The sequence below is a fragment of the Pseudophryne corroboree genome, chromosome 4 (genome assembly GCF_028390025.1).
Source record: "Pseudophryne corroboree isolate aPseCor3 chromosome 4, aPseCor3.hap2, whole genome shotgun sequence".
Taxonomy (NCBI): Eukaryota; Metazoa; Chordata; class Amphibia; order Anura; family Myobatrachidae; genus Pseudophryne; species Pseudophryne corroboree.
Window position 1 is genome coordinate 448,750,987 of NC_086447.1, and position 26,746 is coordinate 448,777,732.

General features: G+C 49.8%; 1 protein-coding gene across 4 annotated transcripts in view; it reads left to right on the top strand.

The window, feature by feature from the left end:
• Positions 1 to 26,746, top strand: part of SNX14 (sorting nexin 14) — a 328,243-nt gene that overhangs the window by 223,405 nt on the left and 78,092 nt on the right. For all 4 annotated transcript variants that reach the window (XM_063916961.1, XM_063916962.1, XM_063916965.1 and 1 more), the window contains 2 exons: positions 25,992 to 26,199; positions 26,372 to 26,455. In XM_063916961.1, the coding sequence (XP_063773031.1) occupies positions 25,992 to 26,199; positions 26,372 to 26,455 (292 nt within the window). The remainder of the gene's footprint in view (positions 1 to 25,991; positions 26,200 to 26,371; positions 26,456 to 26,746) is intronic.

Genomic DNA, 26,746 nt, shown 5'->3' on the forward strand with positions numbered 1-26,746 from the left:
TTCAGTGCACACGTTTGTGCGCTTTTACAAGTTTGATACGTTTGCGGCATCAGCATCTAGCTTTGGCCGCCTAGTGTTACAGGTGCCAAACAGCTCTCCCGCCCACGGGGGAAGCTTTGGTACGTCCCAAGAGTACTCCAGTGACCCCTAGTGGATGAAAAAGAAAATAGGATTTTGGTACTTACCAGGTAAATCCTTTTCTTTGAATCCATAGGGGGCACTGGACGCCCACCCAGAGCAGTTTTACCTAGTTTGTGGTAAGTTCAGGGGATCTTATGGTAACACACTCTCACCGACTTGTTCAAATTATCAAGTGCTGGTTATGGTGTCAACTGTTTAGTTGTCAGTAACGTTATGTGTCAACTTTGTTGTTGTCCGTTATGTTATATGTAATACTCCATTGTCAACCTCTCTATAGTTCCTGTTCGGCTCAGTAAAAAACACTGAGGTACTCTGGGATATGGAGGGGTGGAGTGTTCTAAATTTAAATATTCAGTGCTGTTTCCTACGGAAGCCGTCCATATCCCAAGAGTACTCCAGTGCCCCCTATGGATTCAAAGAAAAGGATTTACCTGGTAAGTACCAAAATCCTATTGTTCCTCTCATGTGTGGCGTCTGTTCACTGGCACACTTTTCTGCACAGCTCTGTGTTCCTCTCATGTGTGGCTTCTGTTCACTGGCACACTTCTCTGCACAGCTCTGTGTTCCTCTCATGTGTGGCGTCTGTTCACTGGCACACTTCTCTGCACAGCTCTGTGTTCCTCTCATGTGTGGAGTCTGTTCACTGGCACACTTCTCTGCACAGCTCTGTGTTCCTCTCATGTGTGGCGTCTGTTCACTGGCACACTTCTCTGCACAGCTCTGTGTTCCTCTCATGTGTGGCGTCTGTTCACTGGCACACTTCTCTGCACAGCTCTGTGTTCCTCTCATGTGTGGCGTCTGTTCACTGGCACACTTCTCTGCACAGCTCTGTGTTCCTCTCATGTGTGGCGTTTGTTCACTGGCACACTTCTCTGCACAGCTCTGTGTTCCTCTCGTGTGGCGTTTGTTCACTGGCACACTTCTCTGCACAGCTCTGTGTTCCTCTCGTGTGGCGTCTGTTCACTGGCACACTTCTCTGCACAGCTCTGTGTTCCTTTCATGTGTGGCGTCTGTTCACTGGCACACTTCTCTGCACAGCTCTGTTCCTCTCATGTGTGGCTTCTGTTCACTGGCACACTTCTCTGCACAGCTGTGTGTTCCTCTCATGTGTGGCGTCTTTTCACTGGCACACTTCTCTGCACAGCTGTGTGTTCCTCTCATGTGTGGCGTCTGTTCACTGGCACACTTCTCTGCACAGCTCTGTGTTCCTCTCATGTGTGGCGTCTGTTCACTGGCACACTTCTCTGCACAGCTCTGTGTTCCTCTCATGTGTGGCGTTTGTTCACTGGCACACTTCTCTGCACAGCTCTGTGTTCCTCTCATGTGTGGCGTTTGTTCACTGGCACACTTCTCTGCACAGCTCTGTGTTCCTCTCGTGTGGCTTCTGTTCACTGGCACACTTCTCTGCACAGCTCTGTGTTCCTCTCATGTGTGGCGTCTGTTCACTGGCACACTTCTCTGCACAGCTCTGTTCCTCTCATGTGTGGCTTCTGTTCACTGGCACACTTCTCTGCACAGCTGTGTGTTCCTCTCATGTGTGGCGTCTTTTCACTGGCACACTTCTCTGCACAGCTGTGTGTTCCTCTCATGTGTGGCGTCTGTTCACTGGCACACTTCTCTGCACAGCTCTGTGTTCCTCTCATGTGTGGCGTCTGTTCACTGGCACACTTCTCAGCACAGCTCTGTGTTCCTCTCATGTGTGGCGTCTGTTCACTGGCACACTTCTCTGCACAGCTCTGTGTTCCTCTCATGTGTGGCGTTTGTTCACTGGCACACTTCTCTGCACAGCTCTGTGTTCCTCTCATGTGTGGCGTCTGTTCACTGGCACACTTCTCTGCACAGCTCTGTTCCTCTCATGTGTGGCTTCTGTTCACTGGCACACTTCTCTGCACAGCTCTGTGTTCCTCTCATGTGTGGCGTCTTTTCACTGGCACACTTCTCTGCACAGCTCTGTGTTCCTCTCATGTGTGGCGTCTGTTCACTGGCTCACTTCTCTGCACAGCTCTGTGTTCCTTTCATGTGTGGCGTCTGTTCACTGGCACACTTCTCTGCACAGCTCTGTGTTCCTCTCATGTGTGGCTTCTGTTCACTGGCACACTTCTCTGCACAGCTCTGTGTTCCTCTCATGTGTGGCGTCTGTTCACTGGCACACTTCTCTGCACAGCTCTGTGTTCCTCTCATGTGTGGCGTCTGTTCACTGGCACACTTCTCTGCACAGCTCTGTGTTCCTCTCATGTGTGGCGTCTGTTCACTGGCACACTTCTCTGCACAGCTCTGTGTTGCTCTCATGTGTGGCGTCTGTTCACTGGCACACTTCTCTGCACAGCTCTGTGTTCCTCTCATGTGTGGCTTCTGTTCACTGGCACACTTCTCTGCACAGCTCTGTGTTCCTCTCATGTGTGGCGTCTGTTCACTGGCACACTTCTCTGCACAGCTGTGTGTTCCTCTCATGTGTGGCGTCTGTTCACTGGCACACTTCTCTGCACAGCTGTGTGTTCCTCTCATGTGTGGCGTCTGTTCACTGGCACACTTCTCTGCCCAGCTCTGTGTTCCTCTCATGTGTGGCGTCTGTTCACTGGCACACTTCTCTGCACAGCTCTGTGTTCCTCTCATGTGTGGCTTCTGTTCACTGGCACACTTCTCTGCACAGCTCTGTGTTCCTCTCATGTGTGGCGTCTGTTCACTGGCACACTTCTCTGCACAGCTCTGTGTTCCTCTCATGTGTGGCGTCTGTTCACTGGCACACTTCTCTGCACAGCTGTGTGTTGCTCTCATGTGTGGCGTCTGTTCACTGGCACACTTCTCTGCACAGCTCTGTGTTCCTCTCATGTGTGGCTTCTTTTCACTGGCACACTTCTCTGCACAGCTCTGTGTTCCTCTCATGTGTGGCGTCTGTTCACTGGCACACTTCTCTGCACAGCTCTGTGTTCCTCTCATGTGTGGCGTCTGTTCACTGGCACACTTCTCTGCACAGCTCTGTGTTCCTCTCATGTGTGGCGTCTGTTCACTGGCACACTTCTCTGCACAGCTCTGTGTTCCTCTCATGTGTGGCTTCTGTTCACTGGCACACTTCTCTGCACAGCTCTGTGTTCCTCTCATGTGTGGCGTCTGTTCACTTGCACACTTCTCTGCACAGCTCTGTGTTGCTCTCATGTGTGGCGTCTGTTCACTGGCACACTTCTCTGCACAGCTCTGTGTTCCTCTCATGTGTGGCTTCTGTTCACTGGCACACTTCTCTGCACAGCTCTGTGTTCCTCTCATGTGTGGCGTCTGTTCACTGGCACACTTCTCTGCACAGCTGTGTGTTCCTCTCATGTGTGGCGTCTGTTCACTGGCACACTTCTCTGCACAGCTGTGTGTTCCTCTCATGTGTGGCGTCTGTTCACTGGCACACTTCTCTGCACAGCTCTGTGTTCCTCTCATGTGTGGCGTCTGTTCACTGGCACACTTCTCTGCACAGCTCTGTGTTCCTCTCATGTGTGGCGTCTGTTCACTGGCACACTTCTCTGCACAGCTCTGTGTTCCTCTCATGTGTGGCGTCTGTTCACTGGCACACTTCTCTGCACAGCTCTGTTCCTCTCATGTGTGGCGTCTGTTCACTGGCACACTTCTCTGCACAGCTCTGTGTTCCTCTCGTGTGGCGTCTGTTCACTGGCACACTTCTCTGCACAGCTCTGTGTTCCTTTCATGTGTGGCGTCTGTTCACTGGCACACTTCTCTGCACAGCTCTCTGTTCCTCTCATGTGTGGCTTCTGTTCACTGGCACACTTCTCTGCACAGCTCTGTGTTCCTCTCATGTGTGGCGTCTGTTCACTGGCACACTTCTCTGCACAGCTCTGTTCCTCTCATGTGTGGCTTCTGTTCACTGGCACACTTCTCTTCACAGCTATGTGTTCCACTCATGTGTGGCGTCTTTTCACTGGCACACTTCTCTGCACAGCTGTGTGTTCCTCTCATGTGTGGCGTCTGTTCACTGGCACACTTCTCTGCACAGCTCTGTGTTCCTCTCATGTGTGGCGTCTGTTCACTGGCACACTTCTCTGCACAGCTCTGTGTTCCTCTCATGTGTGGCTTCTGTTCACTGGCACACTTCTCTGCACAGCTCTGTTTCTTTTTCATCCACTAGGGGTCACTGGAGTACTCTTGGGATATGGACGGCTTCCGTAGGAAACAGCACTGAATATTTAAATTTAGAACACTCCACCCCTCCATATCCCCGAGTACCTCAGTGTTTTTTCTGTGCTCGACGTAGTAACAGCTCTGTGGCTGAGTCCACAATTACTTTGATTTATTTATTTATTTATTTTGAATATTTTTTCTATTTTATATACTTCCCTTTCCCCCTTCCAAAAGGCAGGGTCAGGGATAGTGCAAGCTGCTGATAGCAGCAGTGGCGTGTCGGTCCTCACTGAATGAGCACCCTCACAGCCACACAGAGATCTCCTGCACACAGGCTGGCCGGCGCTTACTGAGAAGCCCCGTCGGAGCCTCACCACAAGGGAGTGCAGGTATGTGTGCGGGGCGGACAGCTCCCGCTGCCGCCCCGAGGTGTGGGGACATTGATTTACACTGGGTTCCCTCTACTGACCCGCCGCCGCTGCTCCGGCTGCCGCTTCTCATAGCCCGCCCGCTGCTCCGGCCGCCGCTTGTCATAGCTCGCCCGCTGCTCCGGCCGCCGCTGGTCATAGCCCGCCCGCTGCTCCAGCCGCCGCTTCTCAGAGCGCTGCTCACACCGCCGCTGACAAGCCACCGCTGCTCTGGTAATCATAGCGCGTCACAGCGCGCTCCCCGTCCCGCTTCCAGGTCCCGCTGGCGGCCCCACGAGCCCGCTGCCCGGGCCGCACTGCATCCGCAACGGAGCAGACGCGGGGGGGTGGGGGAGAAGGTACAGCAGCAACATCAGCAGTATGTTATAAAGGCTGTAGGCTGTTTTATATTGGCAGGGATGGTTACACAGGCTGTTTATAATATCAGTATGAATACTGCACTGTGATTATAAGTTAAGCATGGCAGCCATTTTAACCATGCTTCCTGTGTCTTCCTCTGTGATTCCAGAACGTTCCAGTACTACATCTCTGCTCCACCGGAGGCGCAGGGGTGTTAGTGGGAATTTGGGATCACATTTCATAGTACTGGCCACGTGTACTGCACTTGGCCAGAGATATATATATATATATATATATATATATAGACACACCTTACTACTATTTTACTGAGTCGTGCAAGTGTCTGTTTTTTGTGTATTGTATTGTCTGTCGCCATAATGAGTAAGGCACCAGCAAAAACTAAAAAGCATAATTGCAAAGTCTGTAGCAGTGTGTTACCGGATGGATCTACCACATGTACAGTATGTTTTGTGGATTCGGTTCAGAATACAATTTCTGCTCCAGTTTTACAACCAATTTCCTCACCGAACCCTCCTTGGGAAATGTTAGCAAATGTACTGGCTGGGTTGCAATCAGAATTGACCGCCGCTCGTCAGGAGCGGGAAACGGCAAGATCTGAGTCTAGGGTGAGACCGCCAGAACTACCGGAGGCGTCTCAGCCTTGCGTAAGGTCCAAATCCATTTTGGGTAAACGGGATAAATTTCATATGTCTTATGATTTTCCAGTTTCTGCTATTTTGCATTCTGACGATTCCATGCCAGATCTCACGGAACAAGATGAGGGTGAGGAGGGCGAAGTGGAGTCAGATGGTGAGGATTTTAACAGTTCCGGCATTGATGATCTCATCAGAGCGGTGCGTCAGTCTCTGAAGTTTACTGAAACTGAGGAGCCTCTCACAAATGATCAGGTCGTATTTACTAAACGACAAAAAACTCCAATAAGTTTTCCTGTCTCGGAATCTCTTAATCAGATGTTAGTAGAAACACGACAGAATCCAGATAAACGGTTTTCTATACCTCGCAGATTTAAGTCTAGTTACCCGTTTCCAGACTCGGTAACATGTACATGGGAGAATCCACCAATAGTGGATTTGTCAGTGTCGAAGCTTACCAAGAAATTAACCATACCAGTGCCAGCAGCTACTACGCTTAAAGACCCTTCAGATCGCAAGATAAAAACTATGCTAAAGTCCATGTATGTAGCAACAGGAGTGATGCTGAGACCTGGATTGGTTGGCATCTGGGTCACTAAGGTGCTCATAATATGGATTACAGAACTCAAATCTGCTTTACATGACGAAAACCTGATACTTCTTGCAAATCAAATGGGTGTGGCTGTAGAGCAGGGCTGGCCAAACCGGTCCTCGAGATCTACCAACAGTTCATGTTTTCCAGGCCTCCTGGAGATCTGTAGAATTGTCAGTTAGGAATGAATGCAGCACATCTTAATTAGTAATGACTACACCTGTGCACCAGCTAGGTGGTCTGGAAAATGTGAACTGTTGGTAGATCTCGAGGACTGGTTTGGCCAGCCCTGCTGTAGAGTATCTCTGTACAGCATCTACTGACGTCTGTCAGCTCACTTCTCGTATTTCATCGTCGCTAGTTACGGCACGAAGAGCACTCTGGCTGCGTGCTTATCATGCGGAGGCAGAGGTCAAACGAGGTATAGAGGCGTTGCCTTACGATGGCAAGAAGTTGTTAGGTCCTGAATTGGACGCATGGATTGCTGAGGCTACGGGAGGAAAGTCTGTTTTCTTACCATTGCCTCCACCGGTATCAAGAAGGAGGTACGCTGGACCTTCGTTCAAATCCTTTAGACCTCAGTCCTTTCGAGGACGTGGCAGAGGAACAGCCACGCCTGCTAGACGTGGACGTGGTTTCCAACAAACCAACACAAGTCGCCAGGACGCTAAGGTTACCGACAAACCAGTGGCATGACGGGCTACCAGCCCATCTCGCTTCTCCGATTGTGGGAGCACGCCTTCAGACGTTCCATTTGGCGTGGTTCCACACATCCGCGGATGGGTGGATCCGCAATTTAGTGTTAAAAGGTTACAAAATAGAGTTCGACTGTCTTCCGCCTCTGCGGTTTTTCAAGACAGGATTGCCTCTGTCGGACGACAAGAGGGCGGTTCTGCAAATTGCCATTCAGTCCCTACTGGATTCAGCAGTTTTGATTCCGGTCCCTGTACATCAACAGGGTCAGGGTTATTATTCCAGTCTGTTTGTGGTACCGAAGCCGGATGGCTCAGTCAGACCAATATTGAACTTAAAGGGTCTCAATCAGTACGTAACTTACTACAGATTCAAGATGGAGTCTCTGCGTTCCGTGATTGCGGGTTTAGAGCCAAAGGAATTTATGATTGCGCTAGATCTCAAGGATGCGTACTTACACATTCCAATTTGGCAGCCTCATCAGAAATTCTTGCGGTTTGCAATACGCCAGAACCATTACCAGTTTCAGGCTCTACCGTTTGGCCTGTCGTCGCCTCGGGTATTCACCAAAGTGATGTCTGTGATGATAGCTCATCTCAGATCCCTGGGAGTGACAATAGTTCCGTATTTAGACGATCTGCTCATCAAAGCTCCGTCTCAACAGATGCTTCTCCAACATGCGCTGCAAACGTACGAGGTACTGGTTCACCACGGTTGGATTGTCAACTTCAAGAAATCACATCTAATTCCGTCTCAACGCCTTCAATTCCTAGGTATGATTCTCGATATGGTCAATCAAAGAATTTACCTACCACATCAGAAAGTACAAATTCTATGCCATCTAGTACAATTAGTGCTCAAGCCACGCACAGTGTCTGTACACTTGTGCATTCGCCTCTAAGGCACAATGGTGGCAGCTTTCGAAACGCTTCAGTTCGGAAGATTTCACTCGCGTCCATTTCAACTGAATGTGCTCGCCCAGTGGTCGGGCTCGCATCTGCAGATTCACCACAGGGTGAGGTTGTCGCCAAGGGCAAGAGTGTCTCTGCTCTGGTGGCTCAAGGAACACAATTTAACCGCAGGGAGACTGTTCGGATGCTGGAATTGGATAATTCTAACGACGGACGCCAGTCTCAGAGGTTGGGGAGCAGTAATTCAAAATTGTCAGCTCCAGGGTCTTTGGGCGGATCACGAAAGATTGCTGTCTATAAATGTCCTGGAACTCCGCGCAATTTACAATGCGCTACGGCAAGCAGTGCACATGATTCGCTCTCAGCCTGTCCAAGTGCAGTCAGACAATGCGACGGCGGTCGCATACATCAACAAACAAGGAGGAACGAGAAGCCGCATGGCAATGCGAGAAGTAGCTCGAATCCTCAATTGGGCGGAATGCCACCAGGTGATATTGTCGGCCGTGTTCATTCCGGGAGTGGACAACTGGGAAGCGGATTATCTCAGTCGTCGGGATTTTCATCCAGGAGAATGGGCATTAAATCCAGAAGTGTTTCACATGTTGGTTCAGCGATGGGGTTATCCTCAGGTGGACCTGATGGCGTCTCGACCAAAAGCTTCAGTATGTGTCCAGAACAAGAGATCCAAAGGCAGTGGCGGTGGATGCTCTCACTGTCGCGTGGCCGTACAGTCTTGTGTATCTGTTTCCACCGTTTCCGTTGCTCCCTCTGGTGCTAAAACGGATCAAAAGAGAGTCTGTCACAGTCATACGAGTGGCGCCTCATTGGCCTCGGAGAGCTTGGTTCTCGGATCTCCAAGGACTACTCGCAGACGATCCTTGGCCGCTCTCACTACGTCCAGACCTGTTACAACAGGGTCCGTTCCTTTACCCCGATTTAGCGCGGCTGCGTTTGATGGGGTGGCTGTTGAGACCGCCCTCTTAAGAAGAGAGGGCATTCCAGAATCGGTTATACCAACCATGTTACGAGCTAGGAAGCCGGTTACGGCAGCTCATTATTACAGAATATGGCGTGCCTATATAGGTTGGTGTGAAGCTCGGAAGTTTCCGACATCATTTTTCAAGTTATCCCGCCTTTTGTTATTTCTACAAACGGGGTTGGATGGAGGACTGCGTTTATCTACACTAAAGGTGCAGGTATCTGCTTTGTCAATTTACTTTCAAAGACGATTGGCTCTATTGCCGTCTATACGCACTTTTCTCCAAGGTGTCCTCAGAGTACAGCCTCCATTCATTCCACCTACAGCGCCATGGGACTTGAATCTGGTTTTAGATTTCTTACAGTCTTCATATTTTGAACCCTTACAGCAAGTGGATATAAAGTTTCTCACTTGGAAAACAATTTTTCTTCTAGCCTTAGCTTCGGCAAGGCGTGTTTCAGATTTGGGTGCCTTGTCATGCAAGTCACCGTATTTGGTGTTTCATGATGACAGAGCGGAACTTCGGACGAATCCCGCTTTCTTACCAAAGGTAGTGTCATCTTTTCACATCAATCAACCAATAGTAGTTCCTGTGTTGACAGCACATTCTGGAACTCTGGATGTGGTACGCGCATTACGCGTTTATGTATCCCGAACGTCTTCAGTTCGTAAGACGGATACGTTGTTTGTTCTCTATGATGCTGCCAAGATGGGTTGGCCAGCGTCTAAACAAACCTTATCCAGATGGATAAAACTGACCATACGTCAGGCTTACCTTCATGCTAGGTTACAGCCGCCTACATCAGTAACCGCTCATTCCACACGTTCTGTGGGAACTTCATGGGCAGCTGGTCGGGGAGCTTCTACGACGCAGCTTTGCCGTGCGGCTACATGGTCTTCAGTGCACACGTTTGTGCGCTTTTACAAGTTTGATACGTTTGCGGCATCAGCATCTAGCTTTGGCCGCCTAGTGTTACAGGTGCCAAACCGCTCTCCCGCCCACGGGGGAAGCTTTGGTACGTCCCAAGAGTACTCCAGTGACCCCTAGTGGATGAAAAAGAAAATAGGATTTTGGTACTTACCAGGTAAATCCTTTTCTTTGAATCCATAGGGGGCACTGGACGCCCACCCAGAGCAGTTTTACCTAGTTTGTGGTAAGTTCAGGGGATCTTATGGTAACACACTCTCACCGACTTGTTCAAATTATCAAGTGCTGGTTATGGTGTCAACTGTTTAGTTGTCAGTAACGTTATGTGTCAACTTTGTTGTTGTCCGTTATGTTATATGTAATACTCCATTGTCAACCTCTCTATAGTTCCTGTTCGGCTCAGTAAAAAACACTGAGGCACTCTGGGATATGGAGGGGTGGAGTGTTCTAAATTTAAATATTCAGTGCTGTTTCCTACGGAAGCCGTCCATATCCCAAGAGTACTCCAGTGCCCCCTATGGATTCAAAGAAAAGGATTTACCTGGTAAGTACCAAAATCCTATTGTTCCTCTCATGTGTGGCGTCTGTTCACTGGCACACTTCTCTGCACAGCTCTGTGTTCCTCTCATGTGTGGCTTCTGTTCACTGGCACACTTCTCTGCACACCTCTGTGTTCCTCTCATGTGTGGCGTCTGTTCACTGGCACACTTCTCTGCACAGCTCTGTGTTCCTCTCATGTGTGGCGTCTGTTCACTGGCACACTTCTCTGCACAGCTCTGTGTTCCTCTCATGTGTGGCGTCTGTTCACTGGCACACTTCTCTGCACAGCTCTGTGTTCCTCTCATGTGTGGCGTCTGTTCACTGGCACACTTCTCTGCACAGCTCTGTGTTCCTCTCATGTGTGGCGTTTGTTCACTGGCACACTTCTCTGCACAGCTCTGTGTTCCTCTCGTGTGGCGTCTGTTCACTGGCACACTTCTCTGCACAGCTCTGTGTTCCTTTCATGTGTGGCGTCTGTTCACTGGCACACTTCTCTGCACAGCTCTGTTCCTCTCATGTGTGGCTTCTGTTCACTGGCACACTTCTCTGCACAGCTGTGTGTTCCTCTCATGTGTGGCGTCTTTTCACTGGCACACTTCTCTGCACAGCTGTGTGTTCCTCTCATGTGTGGCGTCTGTTCACTGGCACACTTCTCTGCACAGCTCTGTGTTCCTCATGTGTGGCGTCTGTTCACTGGCACACTTCTCTGCACAGCTCTGTGTTCCTCTCATGTGTGGCGTTTGTTCACTGGCACACTTCTCTGCACAGCTCTGTGTTCCTCTCATGTGTGGCGTCTGTTCACTGGCACACTTCTCTGCACAGCTCTGTGTTCCTCTCATGTGTGGCGTCTGTTCACTGGCACACTTCTCTGCACAGCTCTGTGTTCCTCTCATGTGTGGCGTTTGTTCACTGGCACACTTCTCTGCACAGCTCTGTGTTCCTCATGTGTGGCGTTTGTTCACTGGCACACTTCTCTGCACAGCTCTGTGTTCCTCTCATGTGTGGCGTCTGTTCACTGGCACACTTCTCTGCACAGCTCTGTGTTCCTTTCATGTGTGGCGTCTGTTCACTGGCACACTTCTCTGCACAGCTCTGTTCCTCTCATGTGTGGCTTCTGTTCACTGGCACACTTCTCTGCACAGCTCTGTGTTCCTCTCATGTGTGGCGTTTGTTCACTGGCACACTTCTCTGCACAGCTCTGTGTTCCTCTCATGTGTGGCGTTTGTTCACTGGCACACTTCTCTGCACAGCTCTGTGTTCCTCTCGTGTGGCGTCTGTTCACTGGCACACTTCTCTGCACAGCTCTGTGTTCCTTTCATGTGTGGCGTCTGTTCACTGGCACACTTCTCTGCACAGCTCTGTTCCTCTCATGTGTGGCTTCTGTTCACTGGCACACTTCTCTGCACAGCTGTGTGTTCCTCTCATGTGTGGCGTCTTTTCACTGGCACACTTCTCTGCACAGCTGTGTGTTCCTCTCATGTGTGGCGTCTGTTCACTGGCACACTTCTCTGCACAGCTCTGTGTTCCTCTCATGTGTGGCGTCTGTTCACTGGCACACTTCTCTGCACAGCTCTGTGTTCCTCTCATGTGTGGCGTCTGTTCACTGGCACACTTCTCTGCACAGCTCTGTGTTCCTCTCATGTGTGGCGTCTGTTCACTGGCACACTTCTCTGCACAGCTCTGTGTTCCTCTCATGTGTGGCGTCTGTTCACTGGCACACTTCTCTGCACAGCTGTGTGTTCCTCTCATGTGTGGCGTCTGTTCACTGGCACACTTCTCTGCACAGCTCTGTGTTCCTCTCATGTGTGGCGTCTGTTCACTGGCACACTTCTCTGCACAGCTCTGTGTTCCTCTCATGTGTGGCGTTTGTTCACTGGCACACTTCTCTGCACAGCTCTGTGTTCCTCTCGTGTGGCGTCTGTTCACTGGCACACTTCTCTGCACAGCTCTGTGTTCCTTTCATGTGTGGCGTCTGTTCACTGGCACACTTCTCTGCACAGCTCTGTTCCTCTCATGTGTGGCTTCTGTTCACTGGCACACTTCTCTGCACAGCTGTGTGTTCCTCTCATGTGTGGCGTTTTTTCACTGGCACACTTCTCTGCACAGCTGTGTGTTCCTCTCATGTGTGGCGTCTGTTCACTGGCACACTTCTCTGCACAGCTCTGTGTTCCTCTCATGTGTGGCGTCTGTTCACTGGCACACTTCTCTGCACAGCTCTGTGTTCCTCTCATGTGTGGCGTTTGTTCACTGGCACACTTCTCTGCACAGCTCTGTGTTCCTCTCATGTGTGGCGTTTGTTCACTGGCACACTTCTCTGCACAGCTCTGTGTTCCTCTCGTGTGGCTTCTGTTCACTGGCACACTTCTCTGCACAGCTCTGTGTTCCTCTCATGTGTGGCGTCTGTTCACTGGCACACTTCTCTGCACAGCTCTGTTCCTCTCATGTGTGGCTTCTGTTCACTGGCACACTTCTCTGCACAGCTGTGTGTTCCTCTCATGTGTGGCGTCTTTTCACTGGCACACTTCTCTGCACAGCTGTGTGTTCCTCTCATGTGTGGCTTCTGTTCACTGGCACACTTCTCTGCACAGCTCTGTGTTCCTCTCATGTGTGGCGTCTGTTCACTGGCACACTTCTCTGCACAGCTCTGTGTTGCTCTCATGTGTGGCGTTTGTTCACTGGCACACTTCTCTGCACAGCTCTGTGTTCCTCTCATGTGTGGCGTCTGTTCACTGGCACACTTCTCTGCACAGCTCTGTGTTCCTCTCATGTGTGGCGTCTGTTCACTGGCACACTTCTCTGCACAGCTCTGTGTTCCTCTCATGTGTGGCTTCTGTTCACTGGCACACTTCTCTGCACAGCTCTGTGTTCCTCTCATGTGTGGCGTCTGTTCACTGGCACACTTCTCTGCACAGCTCTGTGTTCCTCTCATGTGTGGCGTCTGTTCACTGGCACACTTCTCTGCACAGCTCTGTGTTCCTCTCATGTGTGGCGTCTGTTCACTGGCACACTTCTCTGCACAGCTCTGTGTTGCTCTCATGTGTGGCGTCTGTTCACTGGCACACTTCTCTGCACAGCTCTGTGTTCCTCTCATGTGTGGCGTCTGTTCACTGGCACACTTCTCTGCACAGCTGTGTGTTCCTCTCATGTGTGGCGTCTGCTCACTGGCACACTTCTCTGCACAGCTCTGTGTTCCTCTCGTGTGGCGTCTGTTCACTGGCACACTTCTCTGCACAGCTCTGTGTTCCTCTCATGTGTGGCGTCTGTTCACTGGCACACTTCTCTGCACAGCTCTGTTGCACAGCTCTGTGTTCCTCTCATGTGTGGCGTCTGTTCACTGGCACACTTCTCTGCACAGCTGTGTGTTCCTCTCATGTGTGGCGTCTGTTCACTGGCACACTTCTCTGCACAGCTCTGTGTTCCTCTCATGTGTGGCGTCTGTTCACTGGCACACTTCTCTGCACAGCTCTGTGTTCCTCTCATGTGTGGCTTCTGTTCACTGGCACACTTCTCTGCACAGCTCTGTGTTCCTCTCATGTGTGGCGTCTGTTCACTGGCACACTTCTCTGCACAGCTCTGTTCCTCTCATGTGTGGCGTCTGTTCACTGGCACACTTCTCTGCACAGCTCTGTGTTCCTCTCGTGTGGCGTCTGTTCACTGGCACACTTCTCTGCACAGCTCTGTGTTCCTTTCATGTGTGGCGTCTGTTCACTGGCACACTTCTCTGCACAGCTCTCTGTTCCTCTCATGTGTGGCTTCTGTTCACTGGCACACTTCTCTGCACAGCTCTGTGTTCCTCTCATGTGTGGCGTCTGTTCACTGGCACACTTCTCTGCACAGCTCTGTTCCTCTCATGTGTGGCTTCTGTTCACTGGCACACTTCTCTGCACAGCTGTGTGTTCCTCTCATGTGTGGCGTCTTTTCACTGGCACACTTCTCTGCATAGCTGTGTGTTCCTCTCATGTGTGGCGTCTGTTCACTGGCACACTTCTCTGCACAGCTCTGTGTTCCTCTCATGTGTGGCGTCTGTTCACTGGCACACTTCTCTGCACAGCTCTGTGTTCCTCTCATGTGTGGCGTCTGTTCACTGGCACACTTCTCTGCACAGCTCTGTGTTCCTCATGTGTGGCGTTTGTTCACTGGCACACTTCTCTGCACAGCTCTGTGTTCCTCTCATGTGTGGCGTTTGTTCACTGGCACACTTCTCTGCACAGCTCTGTGTTCCTCATGTGTGGCGTCTGTTCACTGGCACACTTCTCTGCACAGCTCTGTGTTCCTCTCATGTGTGGCTTCTGTTCACTGGCACACTTCTCTGCACAGCTCTGTGTTCCTCTCATGTGTGGCGTCTGTTCACTGGCACACTTCTCTGCACAGCTCTGTTCCTCTCATGTGTGGCTTCTGTTCACTGGCACACTTCTCTGCACAGCTCTGTGTTCCTCTCATGTGTGGCGTCTGTTCACTGGCACACTTCTCTGCACAGCTCTGTGTTGCTCTCATGTGTGGCGTCTGTTCACTGGCACACTTCTCTGCACAGCTCTGTGTTCCTCTCATGTGTGGCTTCTGTTCACTGGCACACTTCTCTGCACAGCTCTGTGTTCCTCTCATGTGTGGCGTCTGTTCACTGGCACACTTCTCTGCACAGCTCTGTGTTCCTCTCATGTGTGGCGTCTGTTCACTGGCACACTTCTCTGCACAGCTGTGTGTTCCTCTCATGTGTGGCGTCTGTTCACTGGCACACTTCTCTGCACAGCTGTGTGTTCCTCTCATGTGTGGCGTCTGTTCACTGGCACACTTCTCTGCACAGCTGTGTGTTCCTCTCATGTGTGGCGTCTGTTCACTGGCACACTTCTCTGCACAGCTCTGTGTTCCTCTCATGTGTGGCTACTGTTCACTGGCACACTTCTCTGCACAGCTCTGTGTTCCTCTCATGTGTGGCGTCTGTTCACTGGCACACTTTTCTGCACAGCTGTGTGTTCCTCTCATGTGTGGCGTCTGTTCACTGGCACACTTCTCTGCACAGCTGTGTGTTCCTCTCATGTGTGGCGTCTGTTCACTGGCACACTTCTCTGCACAGCTGTGTGTTCCTCTCATGTGTGGCGTCTGTTCACTGGCACACTTCTCTGCACAGCTCTGTGTTCCTCTCATGTGTGGCGTCTGTTCACTGGCACACTTCTCTGCACAGCTCTGTTCCTCTCATGTGTGGCTTCTGTTCACTGGCACACTTCTCTGCACAGCTGTGTGTTCCTCTCATGTGTGGCGTCTTTTCACTGGCACACTTCTCTGCATAGCTGTGTGTTCCTCTCATGTGTGGCGTCTGTTCACTGGCACACTTCTCTGCACAGCTCTGTGTTCCTCTCATGTGTGGCGTCTGTTCACTGGCACACTTCTCTGCACAGCTCTGTGTTCCTCTCATGTGTGGCGTCTGTTCACTGGCACACTTCTCTGCACAGCTCTGTGTTCCTCATGTGTGGCGTTTGTTCACTGGCACACTTCTCTGCACAGCTCTGCGTTCCTCTCATGTGTGGCGTTTGTTCACTGGCACACTTCTCTGCACAGCTCTGTGTTCCTCATGTGTGGCGTCTGTTCACTGGCACACTTCTCTGCACAGCTCTGTGTTCCTCTCATGTGTGGCTTCTGTTCACTGGCACACTTCTCTGCACAGCTCTGTGTTCCTCTCATGTGTGGCGTCTGTTCACTGGCACACTTCTCTGCACAGCTCTGTTCCTCTCATGTGTGGCTTCTGTTCTCTGGCACACTTCTCTGCACAGCTCTGTGTTCCTCTCATGTGTGGCGTCTGTTCACTGGCACACTTCTCTGCACAGCTCTGTGTTGCTCTCATGTGTGGCGTCTGTTCACTGGCACACTTCTCTGCACAGCTCTGTGTTCCTCTCGTGTGGCTTCTGTTCACTGGCACACTTCTCTGCACAGCTCTGTGTTCCTCTCATGTGTGGCGTCTGTTCACTGGCACACTTCTCTGCACAGCTCTGTGTTCCTCTCATGTGTGGCGTCTGTTCACTGGCACACTTCTCTGCACAGCTGTGTGTTCCTCTCATGTGTGGCGTCTGTTCACTGGCACACTTCTCTGCACAGCTCTGTGTTCCTCTCATGTGTGGCTACTGTTCACTGGCACACTTCTCTGCACAGCTCTGTGTTCCTCTCATGTGTGGCGTCTGTTCACTGGCACACTTTTCTGCACAGCTGTGTGTTCCTCTCATGTGTGGCGTCTGTTCACTGGCACACTTCTCTGCACAGCTCTGTGTTCCTCTCATGTGTGGCGTCTGTTCACTGGCACACTTCTCTGCACAGCTCTGTGTTCCTCTCATGTGTGGCGTCTGTTCACTGGCACACTTCTCGGCACAGCTCTGTGTTCCTTTCATGTGTGGCGTCTGTTCACTGGCACACTTCTCTGCACAGCTCTGTGTTCCTCTCATGTGTGGCTTCTGTTCACTGGCACACTTCTCTGCACAGCTCTGTGTTCCTCTCATGTGTGGCGTCTGTTCACTGGCACACTTCTCTGCACAGCTCTGTGTTCCTCTCATGTGTGGCGTCTGTTCACTGGCACACTTCTCTGCACAGCTCTGTGTTGCTCTCATGTGTGGCGTCTGTTCACTGGCACACTTCTCTGCACAGCTCTGTGTTGCTCTCATGTGTGGCGTCTGTTCACTGGCACACTTCTCTGCACAGCTGTGTGTTCCTCTCATGTGTGGCGTCTGTTCACTGGCACACTTCTCTGCACAGCTGTGTGTTCCTCTCATGTGTGGCGTCTGTTCACTGGCACACTTCTCTGCACAGCTCTGTGTTCCTCTCATGTGTGGCTACTGTTCACTGGCACACTTCTCGGCACAGCTCTGTGTTCCTTTCATGTGTGGCGTCTGTTCACTGGCACACTTCTCTGCACAGCTCTGTGTTCCTCTCATGTGTGGCTTCTGTTCACTGGCACACTTCTCTGCACAGCTCTGTGTTCCTCTCATGTGTGGCGTCTGTTCACTGGCACACTTCTCTGCACAGCTCTGTGTTCCTCTCATGTGTTGCGTCTGTTCACTGGCACACTTCTCTGCACAGCTCTGTGTTCCTCTCATGTGTGGCTTCTGTTCACTGGCACACTTCTCTGCACAGCTCTGTGTTCCTCTCATGTGTGGCGTCTGTTCACTGGCACACTTCTCTGCACAGCTCTGTGTTGCTCTCATGTGTGGCGTCTGTTCACTGGCACACTTCTCTGCACAGCTCTGTGTTCCTCTCATGTGTGGCTTCTGTTCACTGGCACACTTCTCTGCACAGCTCTGTGTTCCTCTCATGTGTGGCGTCTGTTCACTGGCACACTTCTCTGCACAGCTCTGTGTTCCTCTCATGTGTGGCGTCTGTTCACTGGCACACTTCTCTGCACAGCTCTGTGTTCCTCTCATGTGTGGCGTCTGTTCACTGGCACACTTCTCTGCACAGCTGTGTGTTCCTCTCAAGTGTGGCGTCTGTACACTGGCACACTTCTCTGCACAGCTCTGTGTTCCTCTCATGTGTGGCGTCTGTTCACTGGCACACTTCTCTGCACAGCTCTGTGTTCCTCTCATGTGTGGCTACTGTTCACTGGCACACTTCTCGGCACAGCTCTGTGTTCCTCTCATGTGTGGCGTTTGTTCACTGGCACACTTCTCTGCACAGCTCTGTGTTCCTCTCATGTGTGGCGTCTTTTCACTGGCACACTTCTCTGCACAGCTCTGTGTTCCTCTCATGTGTGGCTACTGTTCACTGGCACACTTCTCTGCACAGCTCTGTGTTCCTCTCATGTGTGGCTTCTGTTCACTGGCACACTTCTCTGCACAGCTCTGTGTTCCTCTCATGTGTGGCGTCTGTTCACTGGCACACTTCTCTGCACAGCTCTGTGTTCCTCTCATGTGTGGAGTCTGTTCACTGGCACACCTCTCTGCACAGCTCTGTATTCGGGATGCGGTCAATTTACCTACAATCAAAATTCTGCCGGTCAAAATATCGACAAACATTGTCCAACGGTCAAAATATCGATATTTAAAATACAGTCAAGATCAAAATACAGATATTTAAAATGTTGAAAGGTCAGAAAGTCGGCATGAGTTTTTCATGATTTTTAATTGAAACCGAATTGTTCATGCTTTACTCTCCCAGTGGACCTGGAGGGGGAATATAATAGTGTGCAGAGTGCAGCAAGGCACCGTGCCTGAAGCATGTTGAGCACAGCGAGCCATGCGAAGGGACGCGGTACACTTGTATGGTGTCCATGTCGATCTATGTTGACATACACACCAAAAAAACATTGAAAAACTTGTGACGACTTTTTGACCTGTCGACATTTTAAATGTCTGTTTCTGCAGCTGGGTACACTGTGTTCCATAGGGAATACATCGGGGTGTAGAGATGGATCTTGATCCAGAGGCACCAACTGGCTAAAGCTTTAGACTGTCCAAGGATGCATTGTGGGGCCTCCTCTATAACCCAGCCTCCAGGCACTGTGAGCTCAGTTTTAGAGTTGGTGCCTGCATGAAGCAGGTCACTTAACAGGGGGATTGCGCTAAGCAGCCCTGAAAAAGCTTTTTAGAAGACTTCAAGGGTTGCAGCACTTCATACTGTATGTCAGTGTGACATACTGTACTGCGGCTCCATCACCTCCCCAGCGGTGTCACATACTCCCGCTGGCTCTGTTCCCGGGTACTTGCGGCGAAGGCGCTCCGGTTCCTAGGCACACCACCGCAGACGTTCTCCTGGATCGCATGGCTGCTACTAAGGGAGGAGGTAAGAGGGTCTCCCAGGCGGGACCCGCCATTAAATCGCGTTCCGGTCGCGGTCTTAGGAGACAGAGCAGGGACCCCACTATATCCACCAGGACATGAGAGCACAGGTCGGATAGTAAAATATCCTGTTTAATAAGGCTCCACAGTACCCGGTGGTGAGGACCAGCATAGTGGATAAGGCGCTTGACCTGTAGCCCCTCCCCCAGCTCCGTCTGCCGTCTACTGCTTGTGTTCCCACCCTGGAGCTGCCTCACACTCTCCCTTACTCCCTGACTGAGACTTTGGGCGCCATCTTTTCACAGTAGTTGCGACTGGTCTCCGGGACTGCAGGGCAAGGTCTCCTTCTGTAAATCCGCCTGTACATCAGCGCTGTGATTTTACAGACACTTAAGTATTCTACATGTCAGTTTAAGACAGTGTTAGTTAAGAACAAGTGTACCTCTACCAGAATGTATTGTACAAGTATTCTGATCATACATCCAGTCTTGGACCGCGCACTGTTTTTTTTATATATATATATATATATATATATATATCTATCAGTGACGTGTGGTGGGGTGAGGCAGAGCATTTCCTGTCATACTAACGTTTGTGCCAGAGTCTTGACTGTATAAAGTATATGAAAAATACAAAGAATATGTTTGAAATATCTTCTTTGCATTATTCTAATCATTTTTATAGCCAAAATTCTGGAGTAAAAAGTCTATGGCAGGTGAGGCAGTGCCTCACCTGTGTATCCTTTCCACACATCTCTAATCAAAACTCCCCAAATTTCCAGGAGTTTATAATGCTGCACCTCTGTATAATGCCTTGATGTACTCTTTGGGTCATATATTGTGTATAAATGTAGCTCTGGTGCTAGCCAGTGCCTCCCGAGCCATTTAGCTCACTGCACGTCTTCCACGTCTTCGCCAGGAAAGAAATTCTCCCTGTCTAAAAATATGCTAGCTCGTTATCCTCTCCCTGCAGAGTTGTATAACAAGTGGGAAAATTCACCGCCGGTGGATTCCGATGTCACCCGTCTTGTGGTGTCATCTACTCTGCCTGTCACCTCACTGAAGGAACCGACAGATAAACGTGTGGAGGGATGCCTGAAGTCTATTTACTCCCTTACAGGTGCTGTACATAGACCCACTATAGCAGCCTCCTGGGCCGCAAAAGGAATTGCAGCATTCGTTCAGGCAAAAGAGGAAGAGCCGCCTCAGGATATATCTGACACTGCCAGACAATATCTGTCTCATATTACCACTGCCTCCCAATACATTCAGGAGGCATCCTCTGAGGCAGGTGTAATGGCGGCTAAGGCGTCGACTACGTTTATCCTAGCTCGCTGAATTCTGTGGTTGAGGTCATGGAAGGTGGACCTGGACTCCAAACAGACCTTGGGGGTACTTCCTTTGTTTGGGGAAAATCTGAATAAGATTGTGACTGACTTAGCGGCTGCTAAGACTGCATTTCTCCCGAACACTAATCCTTCTGCACAGATGGCAAGTACCACTTTTCATTCCTTTCGACCTCAAGGGAAAGCAAAAGGTCAGGCATACCAGAGACAAGCCTGTGCTCCCAAAACCAGTAAGCCCAAAGCAAAACAATCCTGGGCCGCCCGTCAGTCTGCTTCCAAACAAGACAAGCCTGCTGCATGACGGGGCGGGCCTCTCCCTGGGGGATCCCAGGGTGTGAGGCCGACTTCTGCAGTTCACCCAGTTCTGGTTAAAGACCACTTCAGACGCATGGGTGCGAGAAGTCGTCTCTCATGGGTATGCAGTCTCTTTCAAGAGACGTCCCCCCTTGCCAGTTTCTGCACAACGGTTATTCCTTCGGATCTGTTGAAGGCGCAAGCTCTACACCTGGTTGTGTGTTCTCTCTTGGATACAGGAGTGGTAGTGCCGGTACCCCTGTCCCAGAGAGGCGGGGGATACTACTCGACCCTGTTTCTAGTCCCGAAACCCAGTGGGTCTTTCCGACCTATACTCAACCTCAAATCACTGAACAAATTTGTGAGAGTGTACAAGTTCCATATGGAGACGCTGCACTCGTTTGTACTGGTCATGAAACCCCGGAGATTATATGGTATCCCGGATATACAAGATGCTTATCTGCATATACCTATATACCTATTGCCATATCGCATCAGCAATATCTGCGGTTTGCTATTGGCAACCTTCACTGTTCCAGACTCTGCCGTTTGGACTGGCCACGGCCCTTCGGATCTTCACCAAGGTTATGGCCAGGGAATCAAGATCCTGCCATATCTGGATGACTTGCTGATCCTGGCGAACGCCCAAGATGTCCTCCTCATCAACTGACGGTACGCTTCCGACAAGCCCGCGGGTGGCTAGTCAACTGGAAGAAGTCCTCGCTGGTCCCTGCTCGGAGCATGGTGCACCTGGGGGCACTGCTGGATACACAGCCAAAGACCTGTTTCTGTCTCCAGAGAAAGTCCTGAAACTTCAGGACAGGATCAGATACTTCCTCTCTTGACCAAGAGGGTCGATACACTCGGCGATGCAAGTACTAGGCCTCATGGTGTCGACTTTCGACATAGTATGGTATGCTCAATTTCATTCCCGCCCTCTGCAGAGGTTAATCCTTCACAAGTGCGACGGCCTGCCTCATCGGATCAGGTCTCAAATGATCTCCTTGACTCCGGAGGTTCGTCTGTCACTGAGCTGGTGGCTGCAGGACCAACAGTTGAGCAGGGACCGTTCCCTCTGGGTCCTACTGACTACGGACGCCAGTCTGCTTGGTTGGGGCACGGTGCTAGAGCAACATTCACTCCAGGGTCGAAGGATCAAGAAGGAATCTCTCCTCCCAATATACATTCTGGAATTGCGGGCAGTGTTCAATGCTCTGACTCTTGCCCTGCCTCTGATACAGAACAGGCCAGCTCAAGTACAATCAGACAACGCCACCATGGTGGCATACATAAATCATCACAACGGCACTCAAAGCTGCATGGCAATGATGGAAGTGTCAAAAATCCTTCGTTGGGCAGAACGCCAACTGCCAGCAATATCGGCAGTGTTTATTCCGGGAGTCCTCAACTGGGAAGCGGATTTCCTCAGTCGTCAGGACGTGCATTCCGGAGTGTGGAGTCTTCATCAGGAAGTCTTTCAACTCCTAGTGGACAAGTGGGGTCTACCAGATGTAGACCTGATTGCGTCTCAACACAATCACAAAGTTCCCGTCTTCGGATCAAGAACAAGGGATCCTCAACCAGCGTTCGTGGACGCACTGGCAATTCCATGGAACTTTCGGCTGCCGTACGTGTTCCCTCCAGTGTCACTTCTACCCAGGGTACTACGGAAGTTCAAGCAAGAAGGAGGAATACTACTACTAGTCGCTCCAGCGTGGCCCAGACGGCATTGGTTGTCAGACCTGCAGGGTCTATCGATAGAGCGTCCTCTTCTACTTCCTCAATGCTCAAACCTCCTCGTTCAGGGCCCTTGTGTCTACCCGTACCTGGCCAGGCTGGTTTTGACGGTGTGGCTCTTGAACCTTCACTCCTGAGGGCCAATGGATTCTCCAAGGCGGTTATCCAAACTATGCTTAAGGCCCGCAAACCGGCTCCTGCACGGATTTATTATAGGGTCTGGAATTCTTACTTCACCTGGTGTGCTGCTAAGAATTCCGATGCTTCCAAGTTTAGTACTTCCAGACTTCTGGCTTTTTGCATAAGGCCTGGATTTAGGAATTCGTCTGGCCTCCCTCAAGGTTCACATATCTGCCTTGTCGGTGTGGTTTCAGAGAAAAATTGCATGTATACCTGACATTCATACATTCACTCAGGGCGTACTGCGGATTCAGCCTCCCTATGTCTCACCTGTGGCTCCATGGGATTTGTCTGTTGTGTTGAATACCCTGCAAGAGTCTCCATTTGAACCTCTTGAGTCAGTGGACCTTAAATGGCTCACAGCCAAGGTCCTGTTTCTTCTGGCTATTGCCTCTGCTAGAGGGGTGTCGGACTTAGGCGCGTTGTCCTGTCGTCCACCCTTTTTAATATTTCATTGTAACCGGGCAGTTCTTAGAATTCACCCTGGTTATTTACCTAAGGTGGTGTCATCTTTTCACCTTAATCAAGAGATTGTGGTTCCAGCCTACATTTCTTCTGAGTTGTCCTCCAAAGAACGGTCTTTGGATGTGGTACGGGCTGTCCGTATATATGTGGAGAGGACTGCCTCTATCAGGAGGTCAGATACCCTCTTTGTACTGTTTGGTTTTCACAAACGTGGCTGGCCTGCGAATAAGCACCTTGGCCAGATGGATTAGAATGGTGATTGCACAAGCTTATGCGTAGGCTGGACTCCCAGCTCCTGCTGCTATTAAAGCCCACTCGGTCTGTTTGATCCTCTTGGGCGGCCCATCGTGGCGTGTCCGTAGAACAGTTGTGCAAGGCGGCTCCATAGTCCTCGTTAACACGTTTATTAGGTTCTATGTCTTTGATACTTCCGCCTCCCAGGATGCTTCCTTTGGATGCCAGGTTCTCATACCTGCTAAGGTGCGTCACCTCCCTTGAGGAACAGCTTTAGGACATCCCTGATGAATTTCCTGTTGAACACAGTGTACCCCACTGAGAAAAGGAGATTTATGGTAGACTTACCATGGTTAAATCTCTTTCTGCGAGGTACACTGGGTTTCACAGGGCGCCCACCCTGACGCCTTTAGCTTCTTTGGGTTTGTATGGCATTAGCCGCTAGTCCTATCTCCTGTCGTGAGAACGTGGTTTTATTTGACTAACATCTGCCTTCTCTTTTACCTGCTTCTGCATTGGACTGGCTAACAAAACTGAGCTCACAGTGCCTGGAGGCGGGGTTATAGAGGAGGCCCCGCAATGCATCCTGGGACAGTCTAAAGCTTTAACCTGTTGGTGCCTCTGGATCAAGATCCATCTCTACACACCAATGTATTCCCTGTGGAACCCAGTGTACATCGCAGAAACAGATTTAACTATGGTAAGTCTACCATAAATTTCCTTATTTTGGGGGTAATTCCAAGTTGATCGCAGCAGGATTTTTGATAGCAATTGGGCAAAACCATGTGCACTGCAGGGGGGGCAGATATAACATTTGCAGAGAGAGTTAGATTTGGGTGGGTTATTTTATTTCTGTGCAGGGTAAATACTGGCTGCTTTATTTTTACACTGCAAATTAGATTGCAGATTGAACACACCCCACCCAAATCTAACTCTTTCTGCACATGTTATATCTGCCTCCCCTGCAGTGCACATGGTTTTGCCCAATTGCTAACAAAAATCCTGCTGCGATCAACTTGGAATTACCCCCTTTGACCTTGTCTGTATTTTGTCCGAATGGATGTTTATTATAGGTATTTCATACTAAACCCCTGTGTTCCTCTCATGTGTGGCGTCTCTTCACTGGCACTCTGGCGCTGGCACACTTCCCTGCACAGTTCTGTGTTCCTCTCATGTGTGGCGTCTGTCCCTCTTCGGCTGCCGCTGATGTCATCAGAGGCATCAGGTGGACCTTCCTGGCCAATTAAAACTGTTTACATGCGGCCAAAGAGCAAATTCCCGGGTCGCGTCATTCAGACTTGCCAACCCTGTAAGAAAGACCCGGTAAAAACCTAGGTCAATTGCAGGGTTGACCTCCCGGGAACACATACCCGAGTTGGGGCCTTTCAGGCATACCAAAATCCTGGGTTGATGTGCGCTCATTTGCAAAATCCTGGGATTTTGGAGGATGTCTGAAAGGGGTATAAGTGAAACAGCTAGCGTATAATTATTACAACATAATAACGCTGCAGTCTTCGTGGCATAGTTTGAATGGAACTTGGTTATTTTTTTTACCTTCCGTTATCTTGTGTATATTATCTACCCATCATAACACAAAAGCTTTCTCACACTTTCCTATCATTATAAAACCAGCCTTATTTTGTTCACAAGAATGAATATTTTTTTAACTTTCATCCAATTAGCCCTGATAAACTGGCACAGTGCCGTTTTCATGCGAAAATGTGGCTGCAGCCAGCGAAAACACAGGATTCCCTGAACCTGTGTGTTTTTCTGAGAAAATTTTTTTTTTTTAACGACCAAGCTAATTAGATAGCCTGTAAATAAAATAAAAATAGTGGTGAAGCATTTGTTGCAGCTGCTATATATACAAAAAAGCACAGAGGTCATCCGTAGACGATGCAGTTGATTGATCAGTTCTTTAGAGCGTTTAGTACAGTGGTTCTCAACCTCGGTCCTCAAGTACCCCCAACAGTTCATGTTTTCCAGGTCACCGAGCAGTTGAACAGGTGTATTCATTACTCACTGACATATTTTAAAAACCCAAAGGTGGAGCAAATTAGTTCACTTGCAATCCTGTGAGGAGACCTGGAAAACATGAACTATTGGGGGTACTTGAGGACAGAGGTTGAGAACCACTGATTTAGTACTACCGCTGTTCTTCTGCAGAGATTGCCTTGTTGTCAAGGTATGTACAATGCCTTGCTGCACTGATCAGATGCTGAGAATACTTGTGGAAACACCCAAACCAATGGGATGCGGTCAAGATCCCGGCGGACGGAATCCCGGCGGTCAAAATACAGACACCGGAATCCCGACCGGCACAATCCCGACATATTTTTTCTCCGTGGGTGTCCACGACACCCATAGAGGGAGAATAAAATAGTGTGCCGAGCGTAGCGAGTGCAGCGAGCCCTCAAGGGGCTGCGTTCCGCTCGCCACCCCTGTCGGGATTGTGTTGGTCGGGATTCCAGTGTCGGTATTTCGACCGCCGGAATCCCGTCCAGCGGAATTTCGTGCTGATTCCAAACCAATGTACTATACTGTGTTCAAATTAAATGGACATTTAAATGTGATAGGGTTTATTTAATTACATTTGCTAGGGTGAAAGTCTGTAGTTCTTCTGTTTTAGAGGCCACTGATCATTACATGTATTCCTGTAGATTGAAGAAGGCATTATGGTGTTAGAAGATGATTCTCCTCTGGAGGTACACACTGCAACTACACCCAACACTCCTCGCAATCTCTCTGCATGGAAAATCAGCATTCCATATGTTGATTTCTTTGAAGATGCTTACCTTGAAAAGAAAGATCGAAAGGAGAGAATTCCTGTTTTTTGTATAGATGTTGAGAGGAATGATCGAAAAGCAGGTAAAAAGTCTCATAGCATCTCTGTTATTTCCTAGCATCTTAGTTAATCTAGTTTGCATGCTGGATATACAAACTTGTAGTTTTCAATGGTGGCATGCGACAGCAAATGGAAAGAAGCTTTATGTATAAACATGTAATGTGTGTACAATGTTTATTATTATTATTATTATAGTTGGACATGAAGCTGAACATTGGTCTGTCTACAGAAAATACATCGAATTTTATGTTCTGGAGTCAAAGCTAACTGAATTCCATGGTATGTTTTGTTCTTAAAACTCCTGTTAATACTGTGCGTAGTTGTAAATTGGTTTGCATTTTTTTTATGACATTTCAACTCACTATTAAGACCTGGTATCACACAACACTTGCATTTTACAGATAATAAGTCACGTAGGCAGGGAAAGCTTGAAATCAAGAAGTTTAATTACTAAGCGACAATTGGTAAAACCTACAACTTCCATGGGTGGAATACATAGGAAGAGAACTCAGCGCATTTTTACCTGTTGTTGTCGATGTTGTTGTTATTGTTGTTGTTTTGTATTTCTAA